The sequence below is a fragment of the Pleuronectes platessa genome, chromosome 2 (assembly GCF_947347685.1).
Source record: "Pleuronectes platessa chromosome 2, fPlePla1.1, whole genome shotgun sequence".
NCBI classification, from domain to species: domain Eukaryota; kingdom Metazoa; phylum Chordata; class Actinopteri; order Pleuronectiformes; family Pleuronectidae; genus Pleuronectes; species Pleuronectes platessa.
Window position 1 is genome coordinate 13,797,276 of NC_070627.1, and position 14,327 is coordinate 13,811,602.

At 40.8% G+C, this 14,327-nt stretch overlaps 2 protein-coding genes and 1 non-coding gene across 3 annotated transcripts; 1 reads left to right on the forward strand and 2 right to left on the reverse strand.

Moving 5' to 3' along the window:
* The first annotated feature begins 2,224 nt into the window (after positions 1 to 2,224).
* On the forward strand, positions 2,225 to 6,778 carry ninj1 (ninjurin 1). The gene is made up of 3 exons (XM_053437889.1): positions 2,225 to 2,388; positions 4,232 to 4,469; positions 5,777 to 6,778. Exons 1-3 carry the CDS (start codon positions 2,332 to 2,334, stop codon positions 5,914 to 5,916), a joined length of 435 nt encoding a protein of 144 aa, XP_053293864.1. The 5' UTR covers positions 2,225 to 2,331; the 3' UTR covers positions 5,917 to 6,778.
* Positions 6,779 to 6,781: 3 nt separating this feature from the next.
* card19 (caspase recruitment domain family, member 19) lies at positions 6,782 to 11,184 on the reverse strand. Its single transcript, XM_053437919.1, has 6 exons — positions 10,761 to 11,184; positions 10,255 to 10,394; positions 9,144 to 9,300; positions 8,991 to 9,053; positions 8,812 to 8,877; positions 6,782 to 8,652 (listed from the first exon to the last, which is right to left on the reverse strand). The coding sequence occupies exons 1-6, from the start codon at positions 10,765 to 10,767 to the stop codon at positions 8,543 to 8,545; spliced, it is 543 nt and encodes a 180-aa protein (XP_053293894.1). The 5' UTR covers positions 10,768 to 11,184; the 3' UTR covers positions 6,782 to 8,542.
* On the reverse strand, positions 7,541 to 7,668 carry LOC128425827 (U6atac minor spliceosomal RNA). Its single transcript, XR_008333187.1, has one exon. It is a non-coding gene; the product is annotated as a U6atac minor spliceosomal RNA (small nuclear RNA).
* Positions 11,185 to 14,327: the final 3,143 nt, after the last annotated feature.

The following is a 14,327-nucleotide window of genomic DNA, read 5'->3' on the forward strand; positions in this document are numbered from 1 at the left end:
GAGTTTTGAAATAATGAAAGCACGGATGCTCAGAAAAGAGAGAGGACGTGCCAGAACTAATACAATGCTTCATGAAACATGGTGAGAAAAAGATATGAAATCCTCCTCTAAGTCTAATCTGCTGGGTCTCTCCACTGTAGCAAGCTCCCTGTTTGCCAAGGCCACAGTAGTGGGACACCTGGTCAGTTGAAAGTGATGTGCTTGCAAAAAACTGCACTTTGAGGAAACAGTATACATCTGGCCAATAACTGAATTCCCTCAAAGAAAAAGAACCGCCTCTGTGCCCACCCTGTGTTTTGATATATACTGTGGACTTGATGAGTGTGAGCGCTTCTTCTCGACATGATCCAGTGAACCTGGTGACGTGTCCGGCAGAACCCCAGAGACTCTCTGTAAGTATTGTTCTTATACAATAAACTTGTTACTGTGAAACTTTTGAACATTGAATTTGTCTAATCATTGCCTTTCCCATCTGAACCTCGAATCAACGAACACGACGCTGTCCGGTCCGGACGGGACCGGGCTCAACAATCTCCAGGGAAACCATGGGAATAATAGGAAGCAGTTAGTGGGTGGGATCAAGCCCGGGAGGGTCAGTTTTCAAAGGGACACCATGAATGTGACCATTAAAGTGGTGGGTGGCCATCCCATTAAATTACTCTCATTTAATGATCCCATATGGTCATATGTGTTCCACTGGGTAAAGGTCCAAGCTGGGTCAAGATAGAGCTACTGTTCAACATGATCAAATATGATACAGAATTAACAAGAAGACTGGATGAGTCTCTGTATTGCTTAGGACCCTCAGATTATTTTATGAATATTAGTTTGACTTGTTGTAGGTTTTTAAAATAAAAAAAATCGTTCAGTTCTTTACTTCGTTCTGCTAGATCAAATTTATTTTGGGGTTGGTCAAAAGCATCCAATGTTTTTAACGATGGACAAAGTGTCTGCCCTTTCTCCGACTATCCAGTAAAGAAGCTCAAATGTCCTGGAAACGAAGGCTGCCATCGTGTGCATTTGGAGCCACAGTCTGCACTATGCCAATTGAGGGATGGAGCTGCAGTATCGAGTTATGTTTCACCTTGTTTTTATAGTTTCAAATAACGAATAAAAAACAAACGTATCAGAAACATGTACACTTGAAAAAACATCAGTGTGATAAGAACTAACTACAATTACAAACTATCTTTGGGATTTAATTATCTAACGTTTACTCTGACTTTAGTTTTAATAGGGAGTATGTGCTGCTGCACTCAGGCCTAAACCTGCAGATGTAAGATATTTATACAAAACACAATTAGAAACTGGATTAATCTCATACAGAGGGGCTCTGGGTCCATAAAAAAACTTTTGGTATAATATATATATCCTCTGATATCTATGAGTGTGACAGTAAGGGCAGATTGGTAGATGTTTAGGGGCTGTTGGGCCTTGGTGGTGCTGTAATAGTTGTGTTTATGTTTTCCTTATGTTTCGCAAATCCTTGAACACAATGGTTTAATTAAACCAAGACAAACCAAATGGTGTTTCACTGAGCATGTTGAACAAATAATACATGTAATACCAAGTTAACAAGCTTGGTGTCACTAAAGAGCCAAGTTAGACTTTGCAGGCCATTGAGCACTGTGCACTGCTGCAGTCCACATGAGAGTGATGGCTTCACTTTTGAGGAGCAGACATGTCGTCCATTTTGATATATGCTACAGTCATAACTGAATGATTAAAAAAGTGCACCTTTCCTGAGGCCCAAACTGCGGAAGGTAAGATACATACAAACAAAGAGAAACACCAGAAAATGAACTGGTGTGTTACAGAGGGGCTCTGGGTCAAAATTTCATTTGATGACCTTTAATATCTCAGATTTTTTTTCGTGATGCATATCCTTGAACAAAAAGTTGGATTGAAATATAACAAACCACAGGGTGTTGCACTTGATGTGGTTCCCTCTCTGGCGTGTAATACGGCCTTACCAAGCATGGGAGTCATATTACAGGCTGTCAGTCCCCGCTGCAGTCCCAAGGAGAACGAAGTCTGGACATTTGCACGAGTGTCATGACGGTCTCAGCCCCACAGAACCACAAGCAGCCACAGTTTCCTCAGTGGTGAGTTGGTGATATGACTTCCCTGTGGTTCTCCGCTGTCAGAGGACACAGTCCGGCCCCATGTTGGAGGGGCGGTAGTCTGCAAATACCCCCCCCCCCCCCCCTTCACCCTCCCTCTTGTCGTCACAGATTTATAAACACACTCTGCTGGAGCTTGGACCGCCGAGTTTCCCACGCGATACATGAGAAACCTTGGCTGGACACACGGCTCCCTTCCTATAACAAGATGGCCTCGGAGAATTTGGAAATGAACGGGGATGCTGATCGAAACGGAGAGGCTGAGGTAAGGAGACGGAGGCGCTGCTTGTTCTGTATCGTTTTTTTAAACCTTCGCGAGTAACCGAGGCTGAGCCCAGCAGGGTGGGTTCCCTCATCGGAGCAGCTCCAGAGGTTTCACAGGGAAATGTGTTCGCCTTTATTCTCCCTCCCACCCACCATCCATTCAGACTCCTCCAGGTTGCGTGTGAGCCACCGCAACAATACTTCATGAAGCCGAAGGGACCGGTTAGCAGCAGCAGCGGGGCGTCGGGATTACAGCTCCAATAATCCAGGCTCATTTCAACACGAGCCCACTCATTGACAAAGTGTGTGTGTTTGTGAGATGGCTCCGTGAGAAAGGCTCAGTTTACACATAATGACAGCGGGGGGGGGGGGGGTACGATCATTGTGTCGGCGTGTGACCCACATCCGAGACACGCTGTGACCACCGTGAGTTTAAACCGTCCCATGTTAACTTGTTCACACCCAAAAAAAGGAGATCAGACATAACTAAAACAATCGTAATTCGTAATATCGAAGAACAATAGTAAACAATTGAGGATCACACAACATCAGGGTTAACGGAACTAAAACGTTCTAAAATAATTATGCAAATGCTTAACAAGTTTTCTAGTCATAATAATAACTGTTGATCAAGTTGATTTCAAATTCAATTTATCTAAACCATCACTCGAAACCAGCACAATAAGGGAACTGCTCTCTATGATAAACCTCGGAATGGCAAGTGGTCTCTGTAATCTTGTGTCACTGGTTGAATCAAGGGTGATTAGTGTGAAATACACTTTTCTCAATGGAGCGTATAACTACAAAGCTGCTGCAGGCTGCTCCATTTATTTGAATATATATATATTTGTGCTTAACATGCTGTATATATATTTGTACAGCACAAATGTTAATGAATAAAAAAAGTAAACTTACAGAATGCAGTATACAGAAGGTATGTAGTAATGGTATGGTAAAGATGTTTAGTTAAAGACAATAATAATATAAAGTCAAATTTATTTTGAAAGGAAGGAAACTCTTTGACATCAGTCAGTTCATCTGACTGAAGGTGGAACATGAAATTCTGCGCGTTTGTTGAATTTGGTATAATAATGTAGTAACATCAGGGATTGAATGAGTTTCATTATTGCGATAAGCGTGTCCTGCAGATGCATCACGTACTTTTGAGCTTTGTTTTTGTAGTTTGTGTTTTTCACTTCACTTTTCAACAGAATGTGGGTTAATGCCAGTTCAGCCTTCTTGTGAACTCAGTGGCATGTTTGAATTAAGCCACTTCAGATACTTTCACTTCCATTATCATCTGCCAGGGAAAAAGATTCCGTGATTGCATAATTTTGGGTTATTTTTAACACTAAGTTCTGTTAACCTTAAGTTCTGTCTTAATCATATATATAAGGAGCAAATCAAACTGCAGCATGAATTTCTTGAGTAGGTGACATCATACTTTCCAGTCCCTTATTTCCAGGAAATCCAATATGTGGACAGCAGTGAAGTACAAGCCATTCATTTTCTCCACGGTTACGTTCCTAAGCACCATGTTTATCTAAGTTTCAGGACAGAATAACAGACTTAAAGTTTAGTTTCCTCCCCACAGGACACGTATTCTGTTAGAGTAAGGCTGTTGAGTTTTTGAATAAAATACTTAACAACTTGAGGACAATTTACAAAATCTTCCGCTCACATTTGATTATTTAAAATGTTAATTGAATCTGACATAAAATAATTTTGGATATAAATCTGAAATCCTCCTCTGACCTCCATGAAAATGAAGTATTAAACCCTCGGTTAGATAATATTCAGTCTCCCTGTGTCAAACTGATGTCAGGGCTTGTGTGTGTGTCCAGGTGCCGCTGCGAGCCCGACTGAGGAGGGACCAGGGACCCCTGAACATGAACCACTACGCCAATAAGAAGAGTGCGGCAGAGAGCATGCTGGACGTGGCTCTGCTCATGGCTAACGCCTCCCAGCTGAAGGCCGTGATGGAGCAAGGATCAGACTTCACCTTCTATGTGCCCCTCATTACTCTCATCAGCATCTCGCTCATCCTACAAATCTTAGTGGGCGTAATGCTCATCTTCATAGGTAAATTTGTTTGCCACTGCCTCCTTTGTATTTATGCAAACTCCCACTCGTTCACACATGAGTTGTACAGAGAGTCGAGCCAAGTCGGGCTACAACACCACCACCACTGCCTGCCTAACTCATTATCTTATCATAACAGAAATGTTTTTGTGAAATGGACCTAAGTTGAGAGAACCACAGCAGGAAGAGACACGCCTGTTAAATCCCCTCGGCTGTCAACTGTTTCCTATTTAATACATCTCTTTATTCACTATTGTTAAAAATATGATGGCACAGGAAATTGCCACTTGGTAACCATGGCCGCTTGATTCAAATTCATGTCACTTATGTTTACCTACAGAGGGACTTCTGTGTCTGCACCCATTTGAACACATCATACTGGCTTGGGCTCCCTCTCAGCCACTGCATTCTTTCTAGAAATGAAGTTCAACATGTTCATCCATCCACACAAAGAAACCTCAGTTCTCGTTTGTGCTTCCCGGCATGAGTATTGTATTTTAATTGTTATTATTCCATCAGTTCTTCAGCTTTTGGAATCCACTTCTTTCATGTTAACATCGCAACATGCCTAATGACAGCGGCACTTCCTGATTCCCTCGCATTTTGTTAGAAGCCATTTTCAGACATGAACTCTACAACAATACAGAAATCTTTGGAGAGTTCAGGTGAGGTGTGGCGCAGGAGGCAGAGGGAGGACATGGCGTATATGTGCTTTTGTTCACATCAACACCGGCGCTGCTGTGCCCGAGTCTTGTTGTGTTTCCAAGTTGACACAGTCGCCGGTGTCTCCTATTCATACAACTCTCTTTCATCTTGTGATATTTGTAGTCTTGGTGTTTTTTCAGTTTTGCACTGGCACTCAGATTTCCCGAGCTCCAGCTTCAGCCCCTGATATCTCTCCTCTCGGATTTCTCATTTGCTCTTGGTTGTTTTTTTGTGCGACAAGTTTGTCAAATTTCCCCAACCAATAGAATACGTTGTTGCCTAGTGGTGACAAATGAAATCCCTCCAACCTTGGAGTGAAAGAAGAAAGGATAGAGAGAAGAAAAAAACCAAAACCCCATAGAAGTTAAGACTTCTTCTCTGACAAACAGGTTCCTTTCTCAGACCAGTGAGCATGTACTATCTTAATGGAGGAAGCTAACCATTTACCTGAGGCCACTACTGTCACATTCTGTTAATTTATGATAGTCCTCAGTAATGATTTCTTTACTGCTAATGTGAAACTTGCTGCTGCCCCCTTGTGGGGAAAGGAGGTCACTCCCACTGTCTAATCCACTCTCTCGTGTTATTTCTCTTCCAACCAGTGAAGTGGAACCTGAACGATCAGAGCATGCACTACAAGCTGAACATCATGGAGAACATGGCCACGGCCTTCGTCTTCATCATAGTTGTCGTCAACGTCTTCATCACTGCGTTCGGTGTCCAGCGGCCCAACGCCAGTTAATCATACTTGACTCTCAATGCCTTCAGGTCAACTTAGCATGAATGGACCTCAGTATTAACCGTGCAAATGGACAGGATATTTACTTACCAAAATAAATGACATGCAGGTGCATTCTGCAACTCTGTCTCCCGGGTTTGAAGAGATCAAACATACCACAAAGATCAAGTGAGATTTATGTGTTTGTGTGTGTGTTTGTTTGTGTGTGTGTGTGTGTGTGTGTTGATGGAGTTCCCTTTGTCCCTAACCACTTCCACAGACATTTGTGTGCTTTTTATTTCAAGTGGTTATTCTCCCCTTCATTACCTCATGTGCTCAGGTTACTGATGCAAATAAATAATTGCCTTTACTTATGAAACAAAAATATCAGGAGCAAAGATACTGTGTGTGAGTCACAACCACTGTGAGTGCTTCCTGGACCAAAACAAATCTAGAGTTGTTTGGAGGTTTAGAAATTGTTGTCAGGAGCCTTATCGATGTGCTTTGTTTCGATTTTCAATTTGTTGTCACCAAAGCATGATCCAAATGAACTCCTGAACAGGGAGTGCGACAGGAGCCATCTTGGCTCGACCTCAGCTTGAGGCATTACCCTTCATAAAGGGAGCATTATAGACTGATTAAATCGACCTTACTTTTTATTTTTTCTATGCAAACTTTTGTGCATTAAGTTTAAACAGATTTTCAAGTTAATGACTGAATATTTGTTGGTTTATGTATATATTGTACCAAAGTACAATTTTAAGTTTTATATTTTGTACCATTATTTCAAGGACAAAAGTTGTTTCTTAGCTTTTTCTAACTGACCTTGTATCACAATATGTACTATTTCACATGAGCTTTCATAAATAAAATGATACAAACAAAAGCGTTCTTTGTATTATTACCAGGCATGTTTTTATTGTACAAAGACAAAAGTCACAAATCATACAAATGATGGCACTTCCAAATTTAAGGCATTTATTACACGACAAAACACACACTGGATGTGACAAACAACTCTCAGGCACTGCTCGATGAGGACACACGCCAATATTACCTTTTATAATTATTTTTTAATAAGCTGCAACAAAATTATTGAAAAGTGTTTCTGATATTAAACTCCTGAAGATTAACCTGCGTCACATAGACGGAGGACGCGTTTTATCAAAGCACCAATGTGACAGTTAAGGTTACAACAAGAAAATGTTTTCACTCTTGAACGTTTCAATCAAATTGTTTACAAACAGCCTGAGAAATATCAACCATGGTTATTTATCTTAAATTATGTGCTAATTTCTTTGCTTGCCCTTGGCCCTTTGTGTTTTAAATAGGCTTATCACAAACTAACTCACTTAAAAAAAGAAAAAGGCACAACAACAAAAAACATCCACAGCAGAGGATGCAATATATAATCAAGATTTAAATGTGCTTCTTTTAAACCCTCTCACACAGAGTTATTGAATTAAGGGAGATCGGTCAGAGGCCAAGCGGAGAAACCCCAGGGTTCCTGTCGGGCTGACTCACCGGAAACAGAGACAAGGGGAAATACTCAGGCTCGGTTTCCTGTTTCAAAAGGACGTGGTGCAGTTAAAATGTAACTTAGTGTGACTTCAGTTTACCATGTGGTCCAGGTCAGAAGTGAATCAGTTAAAAAACTTGGTTGAAGATGCCACGAAGTAGGTGGCATTGCCTTAACCGTATATGTGTTGAAGACCACAAGGGCCTCTTCCATCCTTGTCAAGGGGAGTGCTAACCTTCTCTCCTTTCATACAACACAGCACTATCACGGCGACACAGCGGTATATATAGAGGCGGGTCACACAACGTATCTCACTCATGGTTTATATTCTGTTTTGTTTTTTTCAATCTGTCAATTACACCTCACCTGCCTTTTTTTTGAAGATATAATCGATATTCAACTTCATTTTTTACAATAATTCGATAGATTTATTGTGATTTACTTTTGCTTGTCGCACTACCCACAATGCACTGCGGTGACAGAGCGGGACATCATTGGTCGGCGCGACCACCTGACTGCAAATGCTCAAAGGAATTCACGTGGAATCTATATCGACCTCCTGTTCGATGTTGTTTCTGTCCATTCACATTTTTTTATGAATAGATACTAACGACGGGATGTCGACAAGCTCTTATTGAACCAACGCAAGCCAAAGTAGGTTGGGTGCTGTAAGTTCCTCATCTGACCACAAGATGGCGGCCACGCTGCAAAAAAATACTTTCAACAAAAGGTCTGGTCTCAGTCAAGAGACCAAAATGCACTGAGGCTTATTTGTAGTGACAAATGAGTCAAATGTTAATGTAGTTAATTGGCCTATAATAGCTAAGTATTAAACTAGCTTCATGCCTTATTATTTCACTGATACAATCAATAATTTACTGTGAAATAATTTGCTTCAAACCTCATTTGAAGCTTGAAGTGGTGGTGAAACGATTAATCTCCTTGCATTTGTTCTGATAACTAAACAGACATAGACACGAGAGGAAAGAGGAGAAAAGTGACGACTGTAACACAACAATCTATACATTTGTGCGTAAAACTAAAGAAAATAAAATAAAGTGTACTGGGCTTTGGTGAATGTAATTCATTAGAGCAGAACTGCTGGAGCACATGGAGTGAACGAGTCACCTCCTAAATAATGCGGTTTTTTTCTGTGTACCAAATAAGAACCTCCTGAGCATTTTTTTTCAAACCCAGCGCAGCCATCCCCAGGGCCCGACTGCCTCCCGACACTTTAGCTTCTATGGGAAAAAAACAACAACTTTTTTAATAACATTTAAAATTTAGAGCACGGCGTGCAATTTGATTTTCAACAACATGCATCCACGTATTTGATCCAAACATGTACAAAAATACTGACAATATCAGATTATCAAAATTGGAATTGAAAAGCAACTCACCACTGTAGTAATACAGTAAAGCCATTCCCACGGTAACACTGAAACAGCCCAGAAAGAAGAGGGGACCTGGAAAGAAATAAACAGCAAACAATGGGAATGCTATTTTTTATCTGCTGTAATCACATCTAGTTTTTTTTTTATATTTGACTATTGGAGAAAATATTTTTTGTAAATGTTACCTCTGTTGTTCATGTCATATCTCTGTTGGTAGACTCGTGGATTTGCAAATGGATCCAATGTATCTGGAGGCAGAACAGATTGATAATGAAGTAATGATTCGTACCTCAAGTGAGATCACACATGATATCAACATGTGCTTTTTAGGGACTGACCTCTCAGTCGGAGCCGTGTGGGCAAGCTGTAGTACAACTCCTCCACATGCAGGTGGAGGGCTCGGTAAAACTCCCTGCAGGCCTCCTCGCCTTTCCCCTGAAGGTCTGTCAGGAGCTCACCCAGCCTGACACTGGTGGGCACGTCCAAGTTCCGGAACTGGATCAAAATAACAGTGAAAATTATCAGTGGCTGTTTTTGATCCAAACATGCTCGGCTGCACAGGAGCTTGTATCCGGTCCTCTGGGTGAATTCAGAGCAAACATCTCCATTGGAATTGGATTTTTAACTTTAGTCTTTACACACATATAAAGTAGATGAGAACATAACCTCCTTGGTGGAGATACATTTAATGGAAAGAAAAATACATTATTTAATAATACAATGGAAAGGCATCATAAAAACTCAAATATTTTCTTCATTTACTTTATATGTTTGTTAGCAGGATTACACAAAAACTACTCAACCGATTTCTAAGGAATCTCATGGAGGGTTGAGACATGGCCCCCAAAACAGTGCAAGATGGGGCAGTTTTCAACATTTCCTTCGATCTCTCAGAGAATAATTCATGGATCTTCATGAAACAAATCGTGCTTGTGTAGGGGACTGATATTTGTGAGTGAGTGGAATTTGGTGCAAACTAAAATCCAGATCAAGTAATTTAATTGTGTTTTCATAAGGGGACTGTTGGGCCTTGGTGGAGGTTTGTGTTCTACTGAGAGTCGAGATACCTTTGGAATGGATGCTGCAAACACTTGTAAGTATGATTAATAACTGATTGAACTGCAGCATATATACAATTGAACTGTTACATTCTGTTTGCAAGTTATTACTCCAGTCATAGTAATTGTACTGTATATATTATGATAAGACTCTGTACACTATTTATTATTTATTTCCATGTCCATTGCATGTTTACTTATTACTTTTACTGATTTCCATTTTTCTTCTGCAAATGTTGTGGCACCAATACTTACATTGACAAAATAGGGTACTTTTACTACAAACAAACAAAGGACATGTCACAGTATCTGCAGTAGTGGAGGTCACATCTCCCACTGCAGTGTAGCCTCAGGGTTCTCGTGCCCCTCGGGTGCTGGAGGACGGACTCACCCTGGTGGCCTCCTTGTCAGAGAGGATCTGGGGGTAGATCCTGTTGAGCTGCAGGATGAGCTTGTCCACCCGCTCGGTGTCCAGCCTGCGGTCCGATCTCAGGAAGGATCTGTCCTCCAGCAGCTGCTCGTGAAAACTGTCTGTGCACAGGCACCACCGGGGGGATCATACAAACAGCCATTTAACAGGAGTCCTATATATTAATACAGACATCACAACGTGGACGTGGACTGGGGCTGTGTCCACCGAACCCTTCATGATCGCTGAACTCGTTATTGACAGTAAACTGGAGGAGAATTCTCCTGCGGCCAAACGCACAGTTTAGGAAAACTTGTCCCAGAGCTCAACAGGACTTGTAACGAGAACGCGGCGAACATTCCTGCTCGTCGGTGCAGACACTGACTGCAGCCGGGTGGAGGAACTTAAAGTGAAGCAAGAGTCTGAATACGAGGTTTTACACGAGCAGCTTTCTTCTCAAAGACGTTTAAATAAAGAGACAAACCAACCTCCCATTGTAGAGTCCCTTCTGTCCTTTGTTTGGACACGCCCTCTGACGTCACCGCGCTGCCGGGTACGTCAACAGCTTCAGGAAAAAAAACTTTCACCGGAAACATGATTTCACAGTCAAACGAGGCGATCACTTCAAATTATGTTTCATTTTGTTATTGTTGGTACTCTCCAGTGTTGTGCATGAACGAACGCAAAAGAACGCGTTCATTGAACACGTTCACTTTTATGAGAACGATGAACTGAACGCAACACAATGACAAATAATGAATATGAACGGTGAACACATTCATATTGTAGCGTCCTCGCGTATAGACGACAGGAAACTTCTCTCTTTATGTGTAACTTTATTAAAGTCCAGCGAACACGACACGCTTCTTGCTCATAACGCCGACACTCCTCTCATCCACCACTGTATTCTTCAATCCTCTTCCTCATTCACCCTTGATACGCCAACTCATCAGCCAATGAGAGCCTGGCATCCCACAAAACCCTACAGCCATTGGCCTAGAACTTTTACGTGCCCCACCCCTACCTGTTCACTGACACTCGGGACATTTCAATACTTTCTCCTCAGGAGAGACGCTGTCTAAATCGAATGCTTGCACCATGTTGTTGCTCAGTGCCCGTAAAATGTCCGCGATTTAGCCTAACCGAAACTAACTAACTAGACTTCGCACTACGTCACCCATCAACCATGGCACACATATGCAGACCAAACAAGCAACGTATTCCAAGTGTTTTCTTCTCTGGCCAGTGTCTCGGCTCCGTACCACACAACTTGGTAGAAGGAAGCTTCTATTGAGCCGTATAGGTTCATTCACTATACGGCTCTGTTGAGCCGTATAGTGAATGAATCTGGAATCTTCTCTCAAAAAATATCCCCCCCCCCCACTGGGTTATCCTCTAACAATAGGTTTCATCCAGTATCTAAAAGCCAAAAAAATAAAAGTAACTTTTAAGTAAGGCTGTCAAATATATGTAGTAAAGTAGAAAATATTTTCTCTGAAGTGTTTATCAAAAGCAGCATAAAATGATACCGACACACACACACGATAATACGTCCATCCTCCTAGCGTGTTTAGTTCCGGATGCAAATCATCAGCCGAAGTGGCTTAGTCGGTAAAATGTTCGGTTTTTAACAAGAGCGACCCGGGTTAGAATCCAAATCTAACCCATTTTCATGCTGGCTATATTGATACACTTAAAATTGGCAGGACTTCTCCTATTACTTTTAAAATATCTTACACTATGTTAATTTAAATTAATTAAATATAAAAACAGGAAAAATTTAATAAAATTTTTTTTTTAAAAAGCTGCGCAATTTCTGCGCATTGGGCTTCTGCGCAGGATGTGCGCAATGGGCTTCCGCAGAGAATGTGCGCAGTGGGCTTCTGCGCAGAATGTGCACAGTGGGCTTCTGTGCAGAAATTGCGCGCGCAGTTTCTTTTTTTTTTTTCTTCCCCCCTCATTTAATTTAATTAAAAAATATATATATATTTAATTTAATTAATTTTTTTTATATTTTAATTTTTTATATTACATTTCATCATCATTTCTCCGCGCTGGTTTAGGGGTAAATGATGCTGGTCTTCACAGGTGACTGACCTACGCAAAGCCTGTAGCCGCCACCCCCCCTCAGGAGATTATGTGCTTCTGTGTGTGGCTGCGGCGCTTCCTGGTTCTTCCCGGCACTACGCTGCCGGTGCGAACAGCCAAAGTAGGAGGCGAGGAAAGGAGACGGTGCGCTTTTCACAGCGCTTCTACCTCCGGTGCGTCCCCGGGGTTAGAGGATGATGGTGTGACGTTAATGTATTGTTTTACATTGCATGTGTCACGTCATGATAAATCAGTCTCCTATGTCGTCTGTACCAGGAGCCGCCCCTGTCACTGGTTATCTTGGCTCGCTGTCTGGCCGGTAACCAGCCGTCCGGACCGCTCCGTAAATAAGGATGTTTCTTTACTTGGAATGCGGCCACTTTATTTCTCGGATATACAGCAGGAGCAACACTCGCATCACCTCTAGGTGCTCCGTCACTTCTCCTTATAAACACACTTTTAGCGTATTTTCCCACAATACCCTGGTGCACTACGTCACACACTACAAACTTTCCTTAAAGGGGCAGGCCATACCTGCAACACAACAGCTCTCGGTCTCATATACAGATGGCAAGAGAAAGCAGAGACGCAGACTCAGCAACTACATCCGAGATCCGATGCACTTTATTATTATCTGAGGGACTTTTACACACTGTCTGATAAACATTCCGACAGTAAAGGCAAGGGGTAGTGATGGATAAGGTTTTCTTTAACAAGTTAAGTCTTTCATTCTCACTTTCCACCTTAAAACTATGAAATGAACTGAAATATGAACTAGTTCAGAATTTAGACGGTGAACTGTGAACGTGAACTATTTATGTTTACTTGTATGAACTGAACTATGAACTTGTTCATAAGAGGTGTGAACTTGCACAACACTGGTCCTCTCAGCCAAGTTTTATACAGATATATTAAGATTTATCATTTCATATTACAGAATATATCTAAATGTTATTTGAGTTACAAATAACATTTAGTTTTTTAGTTTTGTTCTATTTTATTTGGCAAATTTAACATTTTCACATTCATTTCCCCCCAATAAAATATCTTCTAATAGAAATTGATCTTTGCATGTAGAGCTGTAGAAAAACAATGTTGTGACTTATTATTAGGGCCTGAGTACTGACAGGCACTGACAGACAGTGAGGCCCTTTCGAAATTGAAAGGATTATTATTATTCAGGCAAATTAATTGGCTTTTTGAGGGCTTTAACATGCTCAAATTCTTACCAAAATTTGCAGAAAATAAAAAATTGTGAAAATGTACGTATTCTGGAGGAAATTTGAATTGTTTATTTATTTATTTGAACTGCGCTCCTCCTCCGCAGAAGTGGACCAAGCACTTCCTGAGCAGAAGTGGACTGTGCAGGATTTAATCTTTTCTTTTGGATCTGCACCACATTATACACACTCATAAATATAAGTCCAAAAACTCTGCCTCCTTTTTAACTTATCCACTGATAAACTTTAATAGGTTCTTTTCAGACCTAGTTGCATGTTGTTACTGTTAGATTGTAAATTTATATTAAATCAATGTATATGACACATTGTATTTTGCCATTGAATATATGAAAAAAGTTTTAATGTTTTTCTTAAACAATGATATTATTACATTATGTAATTTGTAAAGGTCGCATTCGAAATAACTCACTTTGTTTTGCCCTTGAATATATACAAGTTTAAGAAAAAAGATCAATAAAATTAAATCATTTTTTTAAGAATCATAATATACAGTCTAGAATGGCACTTTTTTTCATGAAGATGTATTCTCTTAGAAATCAGCTAGATTTTTGCAAAAGCACAATGATGTAGAAAGTATAAAAACAAAAAAAATTGCACCAAAATTAAATGGGTTCTTTGTTGACAATATCAAATCCTTCCATCAAGTATCACTGTAGTTTTTCCCTTATCCTGCTAACTAGCTAAAAAAATCTAATGAAACATAACTTTCATAGTGGAGGAAAATAT